At 36.3% G+C, this 26,188-nt stretch overlaps 1 protein-coding gene across 1 annotated transcript in view; it reads right to left on the bottom strand.

Moving 5' to 3' along the window:
* The window catches only part of LOC123554972 (cubilin-like), a 64,581-nt gene that overhangs the window by 12,204 nt on the left and 26,189 nt on the right, over positions 1-26,188 (bottom strand). The window contains exons 7-17 of the mRNA XM_045345438.2: positions 25,170-25,289; positions 23,291-23,512; positions 21,945-22,043; positions 20,959-21,077; positions 18,083-18,171; positions 12,695-12,810; positions 8,555-8,647; positions 7,983-8,148; positions 6,605-6,678; positions 4,640-4,821; positions 1,519-1,669 (exon numbers count right to left, since the gene is read on the bottom strand). Coding sequence (XP_045201373.2) covers positions 1,519-1,669; positions 4,640-4,821; positions 6,605-6,678; positions 7,983-8,148; positions 8,555-8,647; positions 12,695-12,810; positions 18,083-18,171; positions 20,959-21,077; positions 21,945-22,043; positions 23,291-23,512; positions 25,170-25,289 — 1,431 coding nt within the window. The remainder of the gene's footprint in view (positions 1-1,518; positions 1,670-4,639; positions 4,822-6,604; positions 6,679-7,982; positions 8,149-8,554; positions 8,648-12,694; positions 12,811-18,082; positions 18,172-20,958; positions 21,078-21,944; positions 22,044-23,290; positions 23,513-25,169; positions 25,290-26,188) is intronic.

Genomic DNA, 26,188 nt, shown 5'->3' with positions numbered 1-26,188 from the left:
GAATTACTGGTGTAATATCTCGAAAACCTAGAATACTGTCAGGTAGCCATTATACAGGCAATTCACTATAATATGGCATTAAATTATCGGTTAAAAATAGGAACCAAAATAGACGGGTATATACCTCCAATACGTGTAAATCAATCAAATGTTTAGCAGCAGTGTCCATGCCCCAGTGGTCATGGCGTTAGACTACCAATTTTGAGACCATTCTTGTTCCTTTTTTTTTAAAGTTGTTAATTACTTTGAAATCATTTTTATTCACATAGGACGAATTTTCGCATATTTCGCGCCAGGATCGATGCGCGAATTTAAAACTGCTCTATTATTTTTTATTATATTTTTCATTGCTATAATTGAAAATGCGCGAATTAAAGCCCGCGCGAAACAGTCCTTCCTCATGTTTGCGCGAAATTTCATGCCAGCGAATTTAAATGATTTCACAGTATATTTAAAGCTCTTAATTTCTCCTTTTTTGTAATATAAGCAGTCCGCTCAATATGTTCTGCATTTTTAAATGTAATTAGACGTAACTGTAATGAGCGTATTACAAATTCAGTATTTGTTAAATTGTTAAAATATACTTTTCAAATCATCATCACGCCTTAGAATTACGTTTTAATTTTGAATATATATAACGAAATCAGAAATGTTTCCTTTTACAGAAAGGTTACAGCTGTTACAATGGAAGGTCCAGAAAATTACTCGGAATAACTGAGATATTAATGGAATCAACTGCCCCTTTTGAGGCCTCATCTACATTTGTGTTAATGAACACAAGTGAAATATGAATTCCGCATGGTGTTTATGAAGAACCTAGCTTTCTTCTGTGAAAATTTTATGTTTCTACTATGTTTTGTTTGAAAGTTACTGGCAAAACATAGCGATTTCAGTCCGGAAACTACTGGGAAACCAGTAATCAAAAGTGCAATTTTCCCACAGAAACCCATTATGAAAATTGTCCAGAGGATCAATGTTTTAAAATTGGTGTAACAAAAATCAAATTCTACATTGCAGAACAATATTTGTTTCAAGCAAGCAGACTACCTTAAATTGATCACATAGATCAGGCCAGTTTATACCTTTCGTGCTGTAATACTGCAGGTGCTTGCAATGTTTTTAACTCTACGAATTTACGTGTACAGTTCTAAAACCTCTTTACTTTTTCATCAGAAGAGACACAAAGTTATCTTATTGCTGATTAAGAAGTCAAGGAATTATAACTGGAAATTACTATTGAAGTAAGTTTAATTGTTTAATATTCACACAAAAAACCATTTGCATGATTCACACTGAGAACTAGTGGAATACACAAAGCAGTGGCTCCACCTCTGCATAAAAATGCAGAGCAATGCTTATGATAGAAGAAGACTGAAAACCAAAAAACAAGACTGTTAATATGAACACCATTATTTCAAGAGCAGTTAAGCCTTGTTTCTGTAGATTTTTTCAACTAGTTACCTTTTTTGTTCTTAGTAAAAACTTTGACTGAATAATTTCAAGCAACGTTTTACATACTTAACACTTTGTATGTGAGTTGTGCCCCCTGTCCAGACTGTCCCTGTAAGCCTGATTGGAAGATCAACGACAAGTTGTTGTTCGGTACAATAAGGTCACCAGGTAGAATACTCCCACTGAAGGTTGCCAAAATGCTGGAGTTACTAGTATCCTGAAAGCAGGAAATGTAAGGTTTAATATACATGTATTACTATCTATATAAATACATGTAAAGGGTCTTATATGGGCCTCCTTTCATACTGAAATTAAACAAGTTATAGAATATCAAAACTGAAGGCTTGACATGCTTGGTAGTGCATCTCATTATTTTCATTCAAAAAGTTTACTAAAATCAATGCAGACACAAATATAAGATTCTCTTTATCAAAGGCTAGCTTTTTTTTTCTGCAGAAACATCAAAATTTCTTCTTCCTCTCTATAATTTTCCTCTCAAAATTATGGACAAAGTCGATTCAATCAACAAAAACATATCTGAGATGACCTCAACATCAAAATGTGATTAACTAGAAAATGCTTTTGTAAAAAAGTGCCTGTCTCCCCCAATGCAAAGTCCTATAGGCAAGAAGTCAATAGGGGTCAGGAGCGGAAGTTAAAGAGACACTGATGGTTGACTGCAATAGGGATCATCTACTTGGCATGTCCAGTCATCCCACTAAATTTCAACACTCTTGGCCTAGTGGTTCTCAAGTCACTGTTCAGGCTCCTGTGACCTTGACCTTTGATCAAGTGACCTCAAAATAAATAGGGGTCATCTACTCTGCATGTTCAATCATCCTATTAAGTTTCAACATTGTAGGTCAAGTGGTTCTCGAGTTATTTCCAAAAAATGATTTTACATGAACAGGCTCCTGTGACCTTGACCTTTAATAGACTGACCCCAAAATCGATAGGGGTCATGTACTCTGCGTGTTCAATCATCCTATGAAGTTTCAACATTCTGGGTCAAGTGGTTCTCTAGTTATTGATCAGAACTGGTTATCAATGTTAAGGCCTCTGTGACCTTGACCTTTAACGGAGTGACCCCAAAAACAATAGGGGTCATTTACTCTGCATGAGCAATCATCCTATGAAGTTTCAACATTCTGGGTCGAGAGGTTCTCAAGTTATTGATCGGAAATGGTTTTCCATGTTCAGGCCCCTGTGGCCTTGACCTTTAACAGAGTGACCCTAAAATCGTTAGGGGTCATCTACTCTGCATGATCAATCATCCTATGAAGTTTCATTATTCTGGGTCAAGTGGTTCTCCAGTTATTGATTGGAAATGGTTTTCAATGTTCAGGCCCCTGTGACCTTGACCTTTCACAGAGTGACCCTAAAATCGTTAGGGGTCATCTACTCTGCATGACCAATCATCCTATTAAGTTTCAACATTCTGGGTCAAGTGGTTCTCAAGTTACTGACCAGAAATGGTTTTCAATGTTCAGGCCCCTGTGACCTTGACCTTTAATGGAGTGACCCTAAAATCGTTAGGGGTCATCTACTCTTCATGACCAATCATCCTATTAAGTTTCAACATTCTGGGTCACGTGCTTCTCTAGTTATTGATCGGAAATGGTTTTCCATGTTCAGGGTCCTGTGACCTTGACTTTTGATGGAGTGATCCCAAAATCAATAGGGGTCATCTACTCTTCATGGCCAATCATCCTGTGGAGTTTGAAGTTTCAACATTCTGGGTCAAGTGGTTCTCTAGTTATTGATTGGAAATGGTTTTCAATGTTCAGGCCCCTGTGACCTTGACCTTTGACGAAGTGACCCCAAAATCAATAGGGGTCATCTACTCTTCATTACCAATCATCCTACGAAGTTTCAACATTCTGGGTCAAGTGGTTCTCTAGTTATTGATCGGAAATGGTTTTCAATGTTCAGGCCCCTGTGACCTTGATCTTTGACGGAGTGACCCCAAAATCAATAGGGGTCATCTACTCTTCATGGCCAATCATCCTATGAAGTTTCAACATTCTGGGTCAAGTGGTTCTCTAGTTATTGATCGGAAATGGTTTTCAATGTTCAGGTCCCTGTGACCTTGACCTTTGACTGAGTGACCCCAAAAACAATAGGGGCTGTCTACTCCAGAAGCCCTACAACCCTATGAAGTTTGAAGGTTCTAGGTCAAATGGTTCTCCAGTTATTGCTCGGAAATGAAGTGTGACGTACGGACGGACGGACGGACAGGGCAAAAACAATATGTCTCCTGGGGGAGACATAACTAGCGTAAAACAAACAGGAGGACGAAACTGTCACAAAATACTTTGGACTTCTAATACTCTACTTATTGAGAAGATAAGTTGTCAATTTTCTCAATTCTGACATATTCAAAGGACAAATCTCTGGAGACACTCATGAAAATAAACTGGTTACCTGGTATTAAACTGGATCTAAACTAGTACCTAACACTGGTCAGATATAATTGCATGAAATAACAAGTTTAATCACTACATAAATAATCTGACCAAAGTTCGCTGAATATTGGACACAAACTACTAAAATAAGAGAGCAGATAATGTCAAGTTTTGCAATACTGAGTAAGTAATTCAAGGGTCATAACTCCAGAGCCATTAGGGCAAATAGATATAGAACTTGGTCTAGATTCAAGCACTTTAATATTTTAATCTTACTGAACAAGCCTGTGAGCAGACAATCAATATTTGCAAGTTTAAATAAATCAACGAACTAAATCTCTCCTACCAGTCTGGGGTGATCCCAAAATACATCTTGTTTCACTGATGTATGAAAATATGAAAAGCCCTTATTTTACTTCTACTAGGTCAACCATGTGATAAATGTGTTTATTATGAAGTTTTATGGTTACTTACATCAATCCATGGTATTCTTACCCGCACTATGATGTCTTGTTGGAGTAAGTCAATGTTATTCTATCCACCTGCACTGGGACATTTTGTTCTGCTTGGAACTTCATTGCGTTCTTTCTTACCTGCAGAGAAAGCTTTTGTCATGGCATGACATCCATGGTCCATGGTATTCTATCTTAATTACCTGCAGTGTAACGTTTTGTCCTGGCTAAAAGTCCATGGTATTCTATCTAAACTGCAGTGTTATGTTGTACCTTACCTGCAGTGTAAGTATTTTTTCCAGTTTGAAAGTCAATGGTGTTCTTTCTTACCTGTAGTGTAATGTTTTGCCCTGGTTGAAAGTCCATGGCATTCACTGACAGATACATCATGGAGGCATTGACTGTGGCAGGTAGAGGCCAGTTACATTTCACATTCAGCGGGTACTGGTTTGGATAATTAGGTGTTTTAACAGTTCCTGATAGTGCTGCACTCAGCTTTCCACATGTAGTATCTATATAAATAATTTTGAACAGTTTTTTTTTTTTGTGGGGTGGGGGAGGGGGGTTAACATTGTAGCAACACAAATATAGGTCATAAAGGAGATTTTTTTTCAGCTTTTGATGGTGTAGGAAGATCCCAAGAGCACCTCCATGCATTATTCATCATGGGCGAACTGGGTAAAACCATCAGCCTTTTATAAGCCAGCTGGATGACTTTCTCACATGAATAACTCTACGCACCAAATGGGGCTTGAACGGACGTTGGTGAGGGGCAAATGGTTTGAAATCAGTGACCTTATCCATTTGACCATAGAGGCCCCCTATCAACAGTTAAATATAGAACCTGCAATGCTGATTAAGAACCAGCAATCAAATTTAATGTCTTAAAATACTGTGAAATCATTTATATTCATGGGGGACTAATTTTCCTGGATATCGTGGTCAAGTCAATCCACGAAGTTGATCCCAAGGAACAACTAAAATTCCCATTCATTTCATGTTCTGAAGTTGAAATCCATGAATTCATATCCCTATGAAATTGCTGTTTGACCAAAACCATGAAATTTCATGCCCACGAAATTAAATGATTTTACAGTATAGATAAACAATCACAATAGGAGAGCCAGAAAGATGAAAGGACATCTCTACAAATTGGTACTAATGAGGCTATACTTTTATTCTTTCTATCGTTCTTACAGCCACTAAAAGCAGCAATGGAATGTATTTATTACTAGCAACCTTATGTACTAATTTCTAAGTATGGACAGACAGATAGACTTAAGGTATTAGATCACTAATAGTAATGTTTACAAAATGGCCTCTGCTTGGTATATTCTGAAAGGTAACCATGTTTTGCACTATTTTGCAATTTTTAAACAACTTTTACCATGCCGTTTTTTTTTTATAAATTTTGTATAACTTATGGTATCTCCTCAAGCTCAAGTAGAGACAAATTTCAAAGTCATAGCCACTATCAAAAACGTTTGCTGAGAACTCATTTTACCATTAATTTTAATAAAAGAAACATCAAACTATTGGTAAACAGTTATAAAACACAAAATAAAAATGTCAATATCATTTTTTCTATGGTGCCTCAAGTAAACGGATTTAATGAGACAGAATTCATACTTCAACATTGAAAAAATAAGGTCGAATGCTGTGTTTCTGTTTTGAATTTTGCTTACTCCATTTAAAAATAACCTTAGGGCAGACGTAAAACCTACCTAAATTTCTTCCACAAAATATAATCTAAGAGTGAAAGCAAAATAACTCAATATTTTTTCAAATGTGTAACTCTACCCTTTCTGTTTAAGTAGTAAATTCACTTTGAACACCAAGAAATCGCTTATAAGATTAATCTTTTTCCAGTTTTGTACAAGAATCAATAATAAGTCTTGAAAGAAGTAAAAACTTACTAGAAAAAAAGGAAAATGAGAAAAAAATTTGGTCCCAGTAGGGCTTGAACCTACGCCCCCCTAAGAATTGCAGTAAAAGTAGGTTTATGGTAGGAATTGAATACTCTTCAAAAAGGAGGTTCTCTATTAGTGATCTAATACATGTACCTTAATAGCATAAAATCAATATAAAAAAATTTGACATTTATTGGATGGCCGACATGTGAAAGTATCAACAAATGTTACACATCTATAAAAAGACAAGAAAACCATTTAGTGTTGCAATATATATATAAAGTCAGTAACAAAATAAAACAAAAGCTGATGTAAAAAGGCACATCATTCTACTGTAATTTAATTCATTAGCGCAAGGTAAATCATTAACATATATCTAGCATACCAACATCCTGGGTCCAGTATCTTGCTATGACTGTTGCTCCTGTACATGTGTTGTTACTGTCTGTCCACACCAGTCTACAAGGTAAAATGGATAATTATTGTCAAACGTAAAACATTATACAGATCGACATTAGGACTGGGACGATTACTCGGTTAATCGGATCCGATTCGATTACTAGGTGAAACTAGTTTCAATTTTGCAAAACCGCTAATCGCTCTCAAACAGTTAGCATCATGAATTGTACTTTATCTTTATACATTTCTTTGACTGGCACATACTATATAATAGACCCGCAGTATATTTCCGCTAAAACACATCAACTTGAACATAATCAATAGTCTCTGATTTGCCTGTCGTTATATATCTAAAATAAAACACACCAAAATATGACTTATTAATAACCACACTGCTTGCAAACAATAAAGTTCTTAAGTTTGTGATGGTAACAGCTGCTGGAAGTACCTTGATATGGTCGCCAGGAAAGAAAACAGCATTTTCAATATGGCGGCCGATTAACCGGTTCGATTTGATTTCATGCAAATGATTAATTGGTATCAAAATTTTGAAATTGTCCCAGCCATAATCGACATCAACATCACTGACATAAACATCATTGAGTTCAATAATATGTGTATAATATATGACCCTTGTATTTCAAATTTTATCGAAACGTCACAGTTTATCAACAATTATTTAAACCTTGTCTTATAGGAATTTGTTTTTACCAAAATGGATTATGAAATCTGATTAAATTATTTATATTAATAATTTTATTGGTAAATTGGCTCTACTTTACGAACACTTTAATGACTGAAGCTAGTTTCATATTGTTGTTATCTTCTTACAAATGCTACAAAATATTTCTTTTGTTTATCATTTAATAATAATATTCAGAAAAATATGTAAATATTAAAATTCATGTGTGTATAAATTCATTTGTTGTCTACAAATTTCAGTCTGTCACACTAAGTTATTGAATTTAATGGTGCAGTTTCATAATTATTTGCACCTGCCCTTGTTGTTTTAGGGTAACTGGACAAGCACCATTCATAATAACACTTCCAAAACCTTGAATTTCAACTGATCCTTTGATACTCTTTCACCCTTTACCGAACCATTGTATTAATATTGACAACAACTATGAGTTGGACTTTCATATTGTTTTCTTTTAAACAATAAATAAATGGGCCTCTTTTATTGACAGGTGACACAGGTGACACTTGCTATGCTTACAATCTCCGAGAAAAAAAAAACTTTAATAAAAGTTCTATCTTAAATGATAATGCCTGCATTAAGGCCTCAGGGAAACTGTCTTTATTGCTGTTTGCACAAAATTTCATGCCAGCGAATTTAAATGATTTCACAGTATTTAATTTACCTTGGAGGGGATCCAGCAGGAAACCTCATCTGTGGAATTGTTGAATATGTGCCAGAAGCATTGAAAGAGGCAACTTTGAGTGCGCTCTTACTGGAACCCTGGTAGATGTCAAGTGTACCACTCTTGCATAAGTTTAACTGTTTAACATCAAGGATCACATCTCCATCTGTAATCAAAGAACAAGTGAAACAGTACTTATACTGAAATAGTATTATCTCCATCTGTAATCAAAGGACAAGTGAAACATTACTTATATTGAAATAGTATTTTCTAGTTGTATCATAACATCAAAGACACAAAACAGATTTAACACTTAATTTACATACAATCTGATTTCAAAAGACAACTCCCCCTTGAAAATAAAAGTCTGGTCAAAATTACCTTGTACACTGCTTTTTACATACATAACAGTGTAGAAATGATTATAACTGCAGAGAGTTGTTTCCCCTTATGTTGTTACACCATTTTCTTTGAATGATTTACCAAAATGAGTTGTTACAAAAATTGGATTAATATCACTGAGTTACAGATGAATGACCTTACTAATTAATCTGATAACCTAATCACTATACCTGTAGAAACAAGAAGATTGCACGTGTTCTCTGTGGTGTTGGCTCCTGAAAATGAAATTTGCCCAGCTGTCCCAGAGTACATTGAGTTACAACCTGCAAAACACAAAAACAGTACGATTCTTTCAAAAAATATAAAGGTCTCCAAATTTTAAGAGGCAATTGCAAATGAAAGCAAGCTTTAAATCAGAGGTGTGTCCATCAGACACTGGTGCCCAGCTTCCTGTCATTGTACATGGTTTCAATATTCTAAGAAATATTTTGAGAAACTTTTAAAATTGTTAACAACATTGCTCCACCTGTCTTGTCTGATCTTGTTATTAAAAAATCTACAGGTATTGATTTTAGGTATTCAAATTTATTACAGGTGCCAGCTGAAAAGGCAGCCTCTTATGGTAAAAACCCCTTCAAGTATACTGCCCCAGTGCTGTGGAACTGACTACCAGAACACTTAAAGACTTGTTCCAGCTTCAATCAATTAAGAAGCCTCATATCCACATGGAGCGGCAGGGACTTTAAGTATATCGCTCGTAAACCAGGTCAGTGAGCTTCTACAGCAGTAGAAGGGCCTACTTGGAGTTCAATTGTGTATGTATTTTAGCTGCTTTTCCCCAACTATGTTAGTTTTCAAGCCTGTTGCTATTAAGCTTAGTAGTGTCAAAACTAGAGTTGGCACAGAAGTGACGAATTATACCCCCACAATATGGCCTTGTCACAGAACTAAGCCAATGTCAAAGCCGGACTTGCTTAACCTTGACCTACTGACCTCAAAATCAATAGAGGTCATCTGCTAGTCATGATCAACCTCCCTATGAAGTTTCATGACCCTCGACCCAAGCGTTCTCAAGTTATTGTCCGTAAAAGGTTTAAATGACCTTTGACCTTTGGAACTCAAAATCAATAGAGGTCATCTGCTAGTCATGATCAACCTCTCTATGAAGTTTCATGACCCTCGGCCCAAGCGTTCTCAAGTTATTGTCCGTAAAAGGTTTAAATGACCTTTGACCTTTGGAACTCAAAATCAATAGGTCATCTGTTAATCAAGATCAACCTCCCTGTCAATTTTCATGATCCTATGCCAAAGCATTCTCAAGTTATCATCCGGAAACCATTTAACTGTTCAGAGTCACTGTGACCTTAACTTTGACCTACTGACCTCAAAGTAAAACTTGACCTGCATTTCATGATGTTACACCTGTGTACCAAAATTTATGATCCTAGGCCCAAGCGTACTCAAGTTATCATCCAGAAACCATTTAACTGTTCTGAGTCACTATGACCTTGACCTTTGACCTACTGACCTCAAAGTAGAACTTGACCTGTATTTCATTGTGTTACACCTGTGTACCAAAATTTATAATCCTAGGCCCAAGCATACTCAAGTTATCATCCAGAAACCATTTAACTGTTCGGAGTCACTGTGACCTTCGACCTACAGACCTCAAAGTCAATTCTGACCTGTATTTCATGATGTTACACCTTTGTACCAAAATTTATAAGCCTAAGCCCAGGCAACTCGAGTTATCATCCGGAAACTATTTAACTGTTACGAGTCACTGTGACCTTGACCTTCGACCTACAGACCTCAAAGTCGAACCTGACCTGTATTTCATGATGTTACACCTGTGTACCAAAATTTATTATCCTAGGCCAATGTGTTCTCAAGTTATCATCCGGAAACCATTTAACATGTTCCGAGTCACTGTGACCTTGACCTTTGACCTACTGACCTCAAAGTAGAACTTGACCTGTATTTCATGATGTTACACCTGTGTACCAAAACTTATGATCCTAGGCCCAAGCGTTCTCAAGTTATCATCTGGAAACCGTTTAACTGTTCAGGGTAACTGTGACCTTGACCTTTGACCTACTGATCCCAAATTCAAACTTGACCTGCATTTTCTGTTACATCTGTGTACCAAAAATTATTTAAATCAGTCAAGCCTTTCATGAGTTATCATCTGGAAACCATGAAAACCAACGGATCGACCGACTTACCGCCAAGCTCACTCCTATATACCCCCCAAACTTTGTTTTGTGGGGGTACAATTATATTCATACAGTTATGATTTTGTATCTACTTTTCTGTGTTTGTATTAACTATAGAATACTGTAATTCTGCTTTGCCTACTACTCAGTTTATAATGTTTTTTGTGATTATAACCATGCTGTATATGTGCTTGTGTTTGTTCAAATGCATTATTTTTTCATTATTTCACTTGCAGTAAATGGCTTTCTGCCTGTATTTTGCTATTTGTGATGCAAGCTATGACATCTGCCATTCTCTTACAAACATAACTCATGGATCTTCATGCTAAACAACAAAACCAGTTACACTTACTGTAATACTTTTATGTAGAGTCTTTTATTAAATATGTCTGTGATTTATTTTTCTTCCATTTTAAGTGACATTCTAGACAGGCAAATGTCATAGTTTTTAGATGTTTTATTGGTATTATAAATTTAATACATACTATATGTTATTCAGTAGTTGGTTCAAAAGCTCACATGAGCTTATGTTGTACTTGTTTGATATCTTGCAGACTTTAAATAAATCTTATCTTATCTTATCCTATCTTAAGTGAAATATAAAAAAATATTAAGACATATGCAAGGTAAATTTTTAGGCACTTAAACTGTATTTTTTATGAAGTCTATCTACCCTGGTTGTGTGAAATCACAAACAGAACAATTTTGTATCTGAAAGTATAAATATTGCCTCTAGAGTGTTTACAAGGTTACTTAAGATTTGGCCTGGTAACCTTGTCTTAAATCCCATATGACACAATTTTGAACTCCTTCAAGAGTTTATTGAGGCAAACATACATACAAAGTTTGAATCAGACTGAGCCAAAACTGTGACATCTAAAGAGCTAACAGTAAACAAGAGGGCCATTGTAACCCTAAAGTGCTCACCTGTGTACAAGGCTTCAAGTACAGAGTTAGGTTTCATCTGTTAGCCTATATTATATACATGTCACACACATTTTTGAACCTAGGGCAATAATTTGAATAATTATGGCAGACATAAAAAATCTGATATCACATTTCAAATATCAAGGCTCTAGCTATTATTGATTCTGAAAATTTTCAAAGTTTCCTATATATAAGTCTATAGTAAGTACATGTCAGACATGGGCATGGCAATTTTATTGACCTATGGGCAATAATTTGGACAATTATGGTAGAGAGTCAAAAGTCAAATCCTTATATCACATGCTAAATATCAGAGCTCTAGAGAAAAGGATTTTAAAATCTGATTGCTGAAAACCCATTTTTAACAAAACAGACCTGTATGTTCAATGAACTGGATCATTTAATAACAATTTTGAAAGTTTAATAGTTTTATACAAGAAGATTTTCTAAGTTTCTACTATATACATGTACATTATATAGAGAAAAGTGACCATGCCCCTGTCAGCCATGTTTTTTGACGAATCTGAATAATTTGAACAATCTTGATAGAGGGTCAAACAAGAACCATTTGTGTAAAATTATTTTAAAATCAGGCTAGCAGTTTCACACAAGAAGATTTTTAAGATACCACTATATACATATAGGGAAAAATGACAATGCCCTCAATTTCAAAATCAGACCATCAGTTTAGGAAGAGATGTCGTTTAAAGATTTTTCCATTTTTAGCTCTGGCGGCCCTATGTGCAACCAAGTTGAACCGTTTAAACAATTTTGGTAGAGGACCATCCAAGAAACATCCAAGCCCAGTTTCATCAAAATACATTCATTAGTTATGGAAGAGATGTCTTTTAAACACGACTGCTGAGGACGGATGCACGCACCCATGATGGACGATGGACACAGTGTGATCACAATAGCTAACCATTAGCATTGCTCAGGTGAGCTAACAATGGTAACAACAAAAGCAACCGGCACAGGTATCACAACAGTTCACCTTATGCATTTTCTGCTCAGGTGAGCTAAAAATGCTAATAGTTGAGCTAGAATTACAGAGAGAATAATTTGGTAATATCTGAACAATGGCCTCAGAAATCTAATAACTGCGACTGAACATTTTTTGTCCCCTTTGCTAGTTAGGATAACCATACTGTATCAAACCCTCAGAAAGAGACTGGAAAATACATAATGTTGCAGTTGAGAAGCTTTAAATGGTAAAAGTTAAATTACCTGACGCTGTCACAGCTGTTGCCTTTAGAGATACAGTCTGACCATCCTTCAGTTTGGTTATCACAACCATAGCTCTGGAACTTGGCACTACAATTGGCAATAATACACTGTCCTTCCTGGAATCATAAAATGTTTACCTTCAAGAAAATATTACATACATATAAATTCTATTATATAAATGATTACAATAAACATAACCTGATATTTCAAAGCTTCATGACGCAAGAGAGACTTCTGCCTCTGGGCCTACCTACTCATCACCCATTGATGATTAACAGATGTATCGAGTTTTCAAAGTTATAGCTGTAACAGTAGTCATGAAACATGGACCTACACAAAACCTTTTACCTACAAATACAAATTCTTGGAGTACAAAGAAGGTCAAAATTCTGACAAAATGCAAGGATGAGCTATGGTTCTTGGCCTAAATACTTGGTAATGTTTAAGATGTGTAAGCAGTTTCGAAGTTATGAGTGTTATGACTCTTAGTTCTCAAGAAATGTGGGTCTAAAAATACTTTGACCATGAAATACTAACTTTATAAGTTAACAAAGACTGTCAGAATATAACAGAAAACAATCTGAGTTATTGGTTTTTTCCCCTACTAGTTTTAGTAACAGTAACTTTGAGCTGGACCTTAAAGTCCAGACTGGGATATAATAACTACTGATCAACTACACTTCAGATGTCTTATATTCAAGCAGAAAAGGCAATGAAATGTAAAAGTGTGCATGTTCATTCCACAGTCACACTGGACAGCAATTACTCACTGTGAAATCATTAATATTCATTGGGGTCTAATTTTCATGGATTTCATGGTTGAGTCAATCCACCAAGTTTAATCCCAAAGAACAAGTAAAATTTCCATTCATTATATGTTCAAAAATTGAAATCCACAAATTCATATCCCCATGAAATTGCCGTTTTGGCCAAAGCCACGAAATTTCACGCCCAGTAATTAAATGATTATACAGTATGTAAATGTGTAAATAACTTAAGTCTGCAATTACTTTGGTAAAAGTGCACATGTTCATGCCACAGACAAACTGGACTTAACAAATGAAGTAACAATGGACTGCAATTACTTACATAAAAGTGTATGTGTTCATGCTACAGACATACCACACTCAAAAACTGAACTCACACAGGACTGCATTTACTTATGTAAAAGTGTACATGTTCAAGCCACAGACAAACTGGACTTAACTACTTAAGTTATAATGGACTGCAATTACTTACATAAAAGTGTACATAATCAAGCCACAGACTAACTGGACTTAACAACTGAAGTCACAATAGACTGCAGTTACTTACACAAAAGGGTCATGATGACATTGGATCGTTCACCTGAGTAATATGAGCTGCATGTTTCAAATTTCAAACTGATGCTAAATATTAAGAAAGTAGGTCACACTTATGGTCACTGAAAGTCAGTTTTACGAATGGTGTGCAAAACTGTACATGTCATCCAAAATTCAAGGCTGTATCTTAACAAGAGGGCCATGATGGCCCTTTACTGCTCACCTGAGTTTAATTGTTTGCTTGAACAAATTTCTTTGCAAAGGCTTCAAAACCAAACAAAAAAACTAGGTGAGAAGGTCACAGTAAAGATTCTTGAAGATAAGTACTGAAATCTGTAAAAAAAATTATACAAATCTCTTTGCTGTAGCTTTAAAAACAAGAAAGTAGGTCAACAGGTCAGGGCTAAGAACATTATAGATGCGTATTAAAAATCTTTATCGAAAGTTATTGACGTGGTCCAAATTTCTATGCTGTTATAATCGGGGTGCAAAACTGTATAATTATGTCATCCAAATTTCAAAACTGTATCTTAAAAAACATGAAAGTAGGTCAGTAGGTCAAAATCACAGATAAGTGACCCCTAATTATTTGGGGTCATCAGATAATTATAATTAAACAATCAAGGAAATATGATCAGATAATCTCTGAAGTATTTTTTCCTACATAATTCATATACAAGAGACCCCAGGGACGGGGCCTTTTTTCGCCCTAGGGGCATAATTTGAACAATCTCGTTAGAGAACCACAAGGTGATGTTACATACTTAATATCAAAGGCTTAAGTCTTGAACTTTCAGACAATAAGATTTTAATTGTTTTCCCTTAGACAATGCCACATACAAAATATCAAAGTCCTATGTCTTGTGGTTTAAGACAAGAAGATTTTTAAAGTTTTTTCCTATACATGTCTATGTAAAACTTCAGACCCCTAGAGCGGGGCTCTTTTCACATAATTTGAACATTCTTGGTAGAGGACTGTTAGATGATGCCACATACCAAATATCAAGGCCTATGCCCTGATGGTTTTGTCAGGAAGATTTTCAAAATTTGACCCTGGGGGATAATTTGAACAACTTGATAACGGACCACTACATGATGTTATATACCAAATATCAAAGCTCTAGGCCCAGTGGTTTTGGACAAGAATATTTCGAAGTTTTTCCATGTATAAATCTATGTAAACCATGTAACCCCCTAAGCGCGGGGCCATATTTGACCCTAGGGTGATAATTTGAACAAACTCGGTAGCGACCATTAGATGATGCCACATACCAAATATAAAGGCCCAAGCTACTGTGATTTTGGACAAGAAGATTTTTAAAGCTTTTCCTTTTGGTTGCCATGGCAACCAGAGTTCAGAATGAAATTCATTTCTTTGACTAATTTTCAATGAGGATCATGCAAGAAACATTCCTGTGAAGTTTCATCAAAATTGGACTTGCAGTTTAGGTTGGGAGGTGTTGACAAACGATGTACGACGGATGGATGGCTACTGACCCAGACAATCACTGACAACAAAAGCTCACCCTTGAGCACTTCTTGCTCAGGTGAGCTAATATTAGTGTACGTGTTCATGCTACAGACAAACTGGACTTAAAAACTTTCAGGCCCACTGGACTGAATTATTACCATAAAAGTGTATGTGTTAATGCCAAAGACAAACTTGACTTAACAATCACTGGACTGCAATTACTTCCATAAAAGTGTATGTATTCATGCTACAGACAAACTGGACTTAACAACTGTAATCACACTGGACTGCAATTACTTCCATAAAAGTGTATGTGTTCATGCTACAGACAAACTGGACTTAACAACTTTAGTCAAACTGGACTGCAATTACTTATGTAAAAGTGTACATGTTCATGCTACAGACAAACTGAACTTAACAACTTCAGTTACACTGGACTGAAATACTTCCATAAAAGTGTACATGTTGATGCTACAGACAAACTGGACTTATTAACTTTAGTCACTCTGGACTGCAATTACTTACATAAAAGTGTTCATGTTCAAGCTACAGACAAGCTGGACTTAACAACTTTAGTCACTCTGGACTGCAATTACTTACATAAAAGTGTTCATGTTCATGCTACAGACAAGCTGGACTTAACAACTTTAGTCACTCTGGACTGCAATTACTTACATAAAAGTGTTCATGTTCATGCTACAGACAAGCTGGACTTAACAACTTTAGTCACTCTGGACTGCAATTGCTTCCATAAAAGTGTTCATGTTCATGCTACAGACAAGCTGGACTTAACAACTTTAGTCACTCTGGACTGCAATTACTTCCATAAAGGTGTTCATGTTCATGCTACAAGACAAACTCAGACAGGACTAATACAATTCAGTCATGCTCGGACGGATACCTGCAAATTTTACTTCCATAAAAGTGTTCATGTTCATGCTACGGACAAGCTGGACTTAACAACTTCAGTCACTCAGGACTGCAATTACTTCCATAAAAGTGTTCATGTTCATGCTACGGACAAGCTGGACTTAACAACTTCAGTCACTCTGGACTGCAATTACTTACATAAAATTGTTCATGTTCATGCTACAGACAAGCTGGACTTAACAACTTTAGTCACTCTGGACTGCAATTGCTTCCATAAAAGTGTTCATGTTCATGCTACAGACAAGCTGGACTTAACAACTTTAGTCACTCTGGACTGCAATTGCTTCCATAAAAGTGTTCATGTTCATGCTACAGACAAGCTGGACTTAACAACTTTAGTCACTCTGGACTGCAATTGCTTCCATAGAAGTGTTCATGTTCATGCTACAGACAAGCTGGACTTAACAACTTTAGTTACTCTGGACTGCAACTGCTTACATAGAAGTGTTCATGTTCATGCTACAGACAAGCTGGACTTAACAACTTTAGTCACTCTGGACTGCAATTGCTTCCATAAAAGTGTTCATGTTCATGCTACAGACAAGCTGGACTTAACAACTTTAGTCACTCAGGACTGCAATTGCTTCCATAAAGTGTATGTGTTCATGCTACAGACAAGCTGGAATTAACAACTTTAGTCACTCTGGACTGCAATTACTTACATAAAAGTGTTCATGTTCATGCTACAGACAAGCTGGAATTAACAACTTTAGTCACTCTGGACTGCAATTGCTTACATAAAAGTGTTCATGTTCAAGCTACAGACAAGCTGGACTTAACAACTTTAGTCACTCTGGACTGCAATTGCTTCCATAAAAGTGTTCATGTTCATGCTACAGACAAGCTGGACTTAACAACTTCAGTCACTCTGGACTGCAATTACTTCCATAAAAGTGTTCATGTTCATGCTACAGACAAGCTGGACTTAACAACTTCAGTCACTCTGAACTGCAATTACTTCCATAAAGGTGTTCATGTTCATGCTACAGACAAGCTGGACTTAACAACTTTAGTCACTCTGGACTGCAATTACTTCCATAAAAGTATGTTCATGCTACAGACAAGCTGGACTTAACAACTTCAGTCACTCTGGACTGCAATTACTTCCATAAATGTGTTCATGTTCATGCTACAGACAAGCTGGATTTAACATTTTCAGTCACTCTGGACTGCAATTACTTCCATAAAAGTGTTCATGTTCATGCTACAGACAAACTGGACTTAAAAATTTGAGTCACTTTGGACTGCAATTACTTCCATAAAAGTGTTCATGTTCATGCTACAGACAAGCTGGACTTAACAACTTTAGTCACTCTGGACTGCAATTACTTACATAAAAGTGTTCATGTTCATGCTACAGACAAGCTGGACTTAACAACTTTAGTCACTCTGGACTAGAATTGCTTCCATAAAAGTGTTCATGTTCATGCTACAGACAAGCTGGACTTAACAACTTTAGTCACCCTGGACTGCAATTACTTACATAAAAGTGTTCATGTTCAAGCTACAGACAAACTGGACTTAACAACTTTAGACACTCTGGACTGCAATTACTTACATAAAAGTGTACATGTTCATGTTACAGACAATAACTTTAGTCATACTGGACAGCAATTACTTACGTAAAAGTGTACATGTTCATGTTACAGACAATAACTTTAGTCATACTGGACAGCAATTACTTACGTAAAAGTGTACATGCTCATGCCTTGGTCACACTGTACTGTAATAACCGCATCCGTAAGAGATGTTTTATTTTTCAGCTCTATCTTTACCTAAAAATAATGAAGAACTTTTACAGCACTACATTTAGCTTGATACATCTTTCTGTGGGCTGAATGCTGTTATAAACATTTACCTGTGGTTGAAAAGCATTGCATGAGGGATCTTTCCAATATTCAGTAATTTTCAACTAAGTATAAAGTAGTAACAACTGTGAAAATGTTATTTTCAATAATATCTTAGGTCTGATAAAAAAAAAAACAGAAGTAAATATTTATTCAAAGCTTATGAAGTATATAAAGTCTAACAAAAGTGCCAGAATGTCACAATATACGCCTGTCATAGCAAATATAGACTAGCACCTGTATTTGCAAATGGAATTTTAATTTTGTGGTTGTTTAGTAATTATTGTAATTCTTTTGTTTTTTTAAGTTCACAAAAAAACTCCATACCGGTAAAGATACCTTAAAATACACCCTAAAATTGAAAGTTACATCTATGTTGTACAACAGAAAAGAGGTCTTGGTTTTTCCCTATGGTCAATTATAAAAAAATACAATATAAGTTATTTATAGTAACAACTAAGGGAAGTTAAAAAAAAAAATTCTAAGTCCACAAAAAAATTCTTACCAGGTAGAGATAGGTCAAAATACATCTAAAAATTGGATGTAACATGCATGTTGTACTACAGAAGAGTAGTCTTGACTTCTCCCTACGACCAGTAATAAACAAGAGCTGTCTCCGTAGGATGACACATGCCCCCGATGGCACTTTGAATGAATAGTTATGGCCGATGTTAGAGTTTAGGACCTTTGACCTACGGAGCTGGGTCTTGCGTGCGACACATCGTCTTACTGTGTCACACATTCATGCATAGTTATTTTAAAATCCATGCATGAATGACAAAGATATGGACCGGACATGCCCATCAATGCACTATCATGAAAAATGATCTTTAACGTCTAAGTGTGACCTTGACCTTTGAGCTACGAACCTGGGTCTTGCGCAGGACACGTCGTCTTACTGTGGTACACATTAATGCCAAGTTATTTGAAAATCCATCCATCGATGACAAAGATATGGACCGGACACGCCCATTAATGCACTATCCTTTAACGTCTAAGTGTGACCTTGACCTTTGAGCTACGGACCTGGGTCTTGCGCACTGCACGTCGTCTTACTGTGGTACACATTCATGCCAAGTTATTTGAAAATCCATCCATCGATGACAAAGATATGGACCGGACACGCCCATCAATGCACTATCCTTTAACGTCTAAGTGTGACCATGACCTTTGAGCTACGGACCTGGGTCTTGCGCACTGCACGTCGTCTTACTGTGGTACACATTAATGCCAAGTTATTTGAAAATCCATCCATTGATGACAAAGATATGGACCGGACATGCCCATCAATGCACTATCCTTTAACGTCTAAGTGTGACCTTGACCTTTGAGCTACGGACCTGGGTCTTGCGCACTGCACGTCGTCTTACTGTGGTACACATTCATGCCAAGTTATTTGAAAATCCATCCATCGATGACAAAGATATGGACCGGACACGAAAATTGCGGACAGACCGACAGACAGACAGACGGTTCAAAAACTATATGCCTCCCTTCGGGGGCATAAAAATTACCATATAAGCTATTTATAGTAACAACAAAGGGAAATAATTCTAAACTAGGGACCGTGTTCTTGGGTGTGACATTCTGTCTCATGATTGTGCACTATTGAGCCAAGTTACAACAAAATCTCTGCATGTATGAAGAAGAAATGCTCAGGACGAAGTAATTCTTATATCTGATTTTTGGACTCTAAGTATAACCTTGACCATAGACCTAGGGACCTGGTTCTTGTGCATGACACTCTGTCTCATGGTGGTAAACATTTGTGCCAAACTACATCAGAATTCCTCCATGCATGAAGAAGAAATGCTCCAAACAAGGTATTCATTCTTTTATCCTTTGTCCTCTAAGTGTGACCTTGACCTTAGACTTAGTGACCTGGTTCTTGCACATGACACTGTTTCACAATGGTGAACAACTGCACCAAGTTACATCAAAATCCCTCTATGCATGAAGAAGTGTTCCAGACAAAGTCACTCTTGTATCTGACCTTTGGCATCTATGTGACCTTGACCTTAGACCTAGGGACCAGGTTCTTGTGCATGACACTCCCTCTCATAGTGGTGAACATTTGTGCCAAGTAATATTCAAATCCTGTTTTGCATGACAAAGTTATACACCGAACAGGAAAAATGTTCCATTAACCTTTGATCTCCAAGTGTAGATATTCTTTGGAAAAAGTCATTCTTGAATTTGACCTTTGCCTCTAAGTGTGACCTTGACCTTAGACAAAGGGATCTGGTTTCTTGAGCATGACACTGTCTTATGATGGTGAACAACAGTGCCAAGTTACATCAAAATCCTTCCATGCATAAAGAAGATAATATACTCCGGACAAAGTCTGTGGATGATGCTCACCAGCCTGCCCGCCAGGGGCTTTCCCATAATACGTCCTGTTTTTCAAATGGGCGTATAAAAATAGTACAACACTCGAATACACAAATACTGAAATACACACCAAGACATTACAGCATGGAAATTACATAAAGACTGGAGTTTTTATGACTGGAACATGACTGTAAGAAATTTACTGTTATATTTGTGACACACTGATAGGGAGAAAACAGTAAGAACTAGTAAATTTAAAGAAACATATGAATTAGTTAATTATATCAAAATGAGAACTCTGGTGTGTAACACTGGAGACATCAGTTCCCTTAGGAGTCAGAGGATCAAGAAAGATTCAATATTAATTTCTATACTACAGTTTACCTGTCCTTTTGATGGATCTTTGCTTTCAAACAGCAGTTTAACTGTACTGTTGTTTATAGTCTTTCCATCCAAGTCTATATTTGCAGATTTATTGGTCAGTGTGTAGTAATTGCTGTAACCTGTAAACAAGCAAAGTGTTTCAGAACAGGACTGCTTACTTACAGTTTATATATAAATTTCATTCTAATATGGCTCAATTTGAAAAGGAAGTCAAGCTCTGTCTATCCTGCAATTAACAACGGTTGACCTGCAGAGATTATAATAGCTGGATGATGTCCGGATCATTACTACTCAGATAAATGAGCCCAGCATAATTTTTATCAAAATATTTCATTGAACATGCAAGAATGAAAACAATCAATGCCTTCTTGTGGTTTGTTGTCTAATTTACCATGGTTTATTGTTCAGATGCATAGATATTAAACCACTTGGGCTAACGCCCTCTTGGTTCAATTCTTGCACATCTGATCTCTGAACCATGATAAATTAGACAACAAACCATTTTAAGGCCATGATTACTTCTTAAATATATTTATTTAAAGTTACTTGAAATAATCTTACACTTTAAGTACAGGAGTGTTAACTTTAAGTTTAACTATCTGAAACAAACTGTTTATAACAAGAGTTGTCACTAATGGTGACAAATGCCCCCCACAGCACATTGCCCTTTGATCTGGTGACCCCAAAGTCAATTGGGGTCGTGTACTCAATAAGTGCTATCAGCATGTGAAGTCTGAATGTCCTGGGTGCAGTGTTTCATCAGTAAAGTGCCTTCATGCAAAAAGTTAACGTTGTGACGAACGAACGAACTAACAAACGGATGGACAGTTGAAAACTAATATGCCTCCCTTGGGGGGCATAAAAATAACCTGAAATATGCTAATTGTCAAAACATAGTTTTCATCAAAATTAACATTAACAGATTCAGTTTATGATCTCCAATTTCAACCACTAGTTTTACTGATCGTGACTGATGTTTCACTTACTGTCAGATCTATACTGCAGTTTACTGCTGCGTGAAGACCGTACTCCCAGATTGGCCACCACTGTCAAAGATTTCTGTGAGCTAACAAACCACTGTAGTCCTGCAAACAAAAACAAATTATTATTATTATACCAGATTTATACAGCGCCCTTTTCATGATCAATTTCACGTTCAAAGGCGCTTTACATAGTTCAAATGCAGCCACACAGTGCGCATAATTCATCTTCTGCTAGTACAGACACAGAGCGATCTGACCAGAGGGACAGAGTAAGACAAAGCCCCCATGACAGAGAGATCAGAAATCAGATACAGGCTTGTCCGGCTAACTTAGCCTAGCTCGTTGCGAATAGACAGCCTGGTTCTTTAACCTACCTAGTGTATAGCACTGATACACGCAAGGATTGCCTGAGTTCCTGACTAGTACACCTCTAGTTGGGTGGGAAACACTGAAAAATGTTTCTGAAAATTCCCAAGTAGCTGCCGGGGATCGAACCCCCGACCTCAGGATTGGAAGGCCAGTGTGCAAACCACTGAGCTATCCGTCCACCCAACAAAGTTCATAATAGTTTCACAACTCCTTTCAAAATGAGATAGAGAACTTTATGACTGTTCAACCCCACATGGATTTTAAAGAATGGTGTAAGACTGAGGTTAAAAACTGATGACCTCCTCAAAAATAAATCGAGGTTTCCAGGTAAAACAGTACTGCAAGACACACTGAGGTTTCTAGGTCAATGAGTACTGTTGGACGCACATTGTGCCAGGTGTATCAGTGTTGTTTGACACACACTTGAGATTGCCAGGTAAAGCAATGCTGTTTGAGACACATTCAGGTTGCCAGGTAAATCAGTACTGCTGGTCACACACTGAGGTTGCCAGGTAAATCAGTACTGTTGGTCACACACTGAGGTTGCCAGATAAATCAGTACTGTTGGTCACACACTGAGGTTGCCAGGTAAATCAGTGCTGTTTGACATACACTGAGGTTGCCAGGTAAATCAGTACTGTTGGTCACGCATTGAGGTTGCCAGGTAAATCAGTGCTGTTTGACATACACTGAGATTTTAGGTTAATCAATACTGTTGGACACACATACATATGTACTGCCAGGTAAATCAGTATTGTTGGACAAACATTGAAGTTGTCAGATAAAGCAGTACTGTTGAACTGATTATACCCATAAAAACTTTAGTTTGTAAATTCTTATGGCTTTGATAACCTTTTAAAATAAATGTGTAATGACTCTGGCATTAAGAAAAAACCTCACAACTCAACTTCCTAACATCTGAAGTAGAGACATAATTATGACAAATTAATTGTTAAGTGACAGATCACTTTATAATTTACCATCATTTAGGGTTCCTATGACAGGTGCTTGTTGGCTTGCTCCATCATAGTACACTACACTATCATACCCAACTGTCTGGGTGTAATTCACGCCATTTTCCACATACACTCTCCCCTCCCCACCCACTTTCAGCTGAGCATAACATGTGACAGGAAGTTGGTTACTCTCAGGTATATTCAGCTGTTTGAAGGTAGCAACCACTGGATAGACTCCGCTACAACCTGTAACATACAAATACACTTGAAACTTCTCAACAATAGTTTTAGCAGTATCTTTCCTATTTCTAACTGTACATTTTTGAAATTTTTCGTTTTACAAAAAAAAAATCAAACAAAAAAACCCTTAAATTTCAACAAAAAGAAAATATGCAAAGACACCATTTCATAATCATTATGATTCATTCGGAAAACAGACCTCTTCAAAGCAACAACCTCAATACAATACTTCCACTGGGGTCATTCTAGAGAGGTTCAACTGGAGTTGCAGACCATAATCAAATATTACCTGGATGAAATAACAGATAGACAGACACTCTGGCCATTTATAATCAAACCTGGGGTCTAAACTGTAGGCTACTTAATATTATAAGGAGTTTACTTTTAACAACACGTCAAAACCAGGGCAAAGTTAAACTGCTTTTATTGATCTACCAGTTCCGGTCACTTACACCTTCATCAGGAGTTTGCTTTTTTTCGAAGAAATTATAAATTCAAAGTTATGTACATCCTGCCAATGGTAACACCGCTTCGGTGAAAGAAAATCATATTTCTACAATAAAGAATATGTCTTCTTTTCTGTATCTAATCAATAAGCCTCAACAGTTTTATAAGCTTAGGCATATGTAGGATACTGTGAAATCATTAGTATTCATGGGGGACTAATTTTCGTGGATATTGTGGTTGAGTCAATCCACGAAATTTAATCCCAACGAACAAGTAAAATTCCCAATTACTTTATGTTCAAAAGTTGTAATCCACAAATTCATATCCCCACGAAATTGCCATTTTGAACAAAACCACGAAATTTCGTGCCCAAGAAATTAAATGATTTCACAGTATATACAGTGCATTTGCAATGCTATGAATCGCAATTTAACGAAATACGGGTATACTACAAAAAGGTGCTGTGGTCCCGGCTGCTTTCCTTCTTATTTCTAAGTAACAAAGTCGCGGTTTTACGAAAATGCAATTTTACGAAAAATGCGCTCCCACGAATGTATTGTGATCCCCTTCAAGCCTGTTTTCAAATGGTTTTAGCTGCGATTTTACGAATGTATCATCTAAGTTTTCACACCTTCCATAACGGCGTTAAAATGCTTTAGAGTGGAAAGTGTCACTGTCATTTAGCTGGGTGTAAACAGTGATTAAAGTGTGAAAACTTAGTAATTAAATTCAAATCACATATGCTGTACACTATGACACGAGTTAATTATTCTCCTATAACTGTCCAATCGGATGGCATACAAGACACACTTGCTTCGATATCTATACGTCTCAAGGAATCACTGCGATTTTTTTTCTCGTGCAACAATGTACCCTGTATATGTTTTATGTACAGTGAATTAAAAGTGAAGAAAAAATCAACCCGTTCTACTTTCTACATACCATCTAAGTTTAGATTCAAGTAAGATTTGTAGTAAACCCAGATGTACATATAAAATTGGTATACATGTACTCCGATATGAAAACCACATGTAAAAATATCACGAGTTACGACGTGTAGATATTAAGGTGCTGTATAGCGAAATTTCCTATGCTACGCTCGAACCAAAATGCGATATTACGAAAAAATCGGGCGGTCCCTTGGCTTTTCATAGGATCGTGATTGTACTGTAAAAACATGTACTTTCTACCATTTATAAGTTACATTATGACTTACGCGTATCCACTGTTTGAAAAATGGCAGTAAAGTTCTGTGGATCAGGGCTGTTATTGAAGATAACATTTACTGTAAGGCTTTTAGCATCTGAAGCTCCAAACATATCATCTGGTACTGGTCCTGAAATATATACAGCATTGTGTCTTACATATATCACCTGGTACCTGTCCTGCAATATATCCTTCATTCTATTAAACATATATCATCTGATATTGGACCTAAAAAAACATATATCACTCTATCATAAATATATCATCTGGTACCAGTCCTGAAACAAGAATTTACATGCAAGCAGGCATGGACAGTGAGATTTTAATAAGCCCAACTTCGGGGGCATAAAAATATGTACATTATTGTGTCATACACACAATGTCTTTTAAAAATGGATGATAGATGCTAGACCATCCGTCTTTATTAATAGAGAAGAAATTAAGAAAAATATTTTTTTTTCAAATTGAGAAAGATGCTATAGACAGTTCCAAAACTACCAATAATCATGTATGATTAATTGGAACATTAAGTATTTAGTAGGACAGACAAACTATAACAACAGAAGGAACTAAACGACCCATGTCTACATTTCTTTCAAGAATATATTACATTATTCAGGACACCACAACCCTGCTCAAATAATAAATAGCCATGATACATATAAATACCCCTTGCAAAGAAATAGGATTTCTATTAGCAAAAAAAATCCCCATAAACTATTCCATATTTAGACACTAATGCTTCATGATTAACCATTTTTATCAAATAAAAAAATATTTCATAAAACATAAATTTTATAATATATTAGCACACAATTGCTAAGTGAAATGTTTACATATTCTGTAAAATTATTCGAAGTAAATTTTCTTTTAAACATTAAATCACACAGAGAATTAAAAAAAATTGCTATCTTGCAAAAAAAAAAAAAAAATGCTGAAAGTTACATAAATAATTGAGTAAATACATGCACAAAGACACAAAAAAAAAGATATATAATATGACCAGTGATAGTTATAGTAGCAATAACA

Source organism: Mercenaria mercenaria, chromosome 15 (genome assembly GCF_021730395.1).
Source record: "Mercenaria mercenaria strain notata chromosome 15, MADL_Memer_1, whole genome shotgun sequence".
NCBI classification, from domain to species: domain Eukaryota; kingdom Metazoa; phylum Mollusca; class Bivalvia; order Venerida; family Veneridae; genus Mercenaria; species Mercenaria mercenaria.
This window is presented reverse-complemented; position numbering and strand designations above follow the sequence as displayed.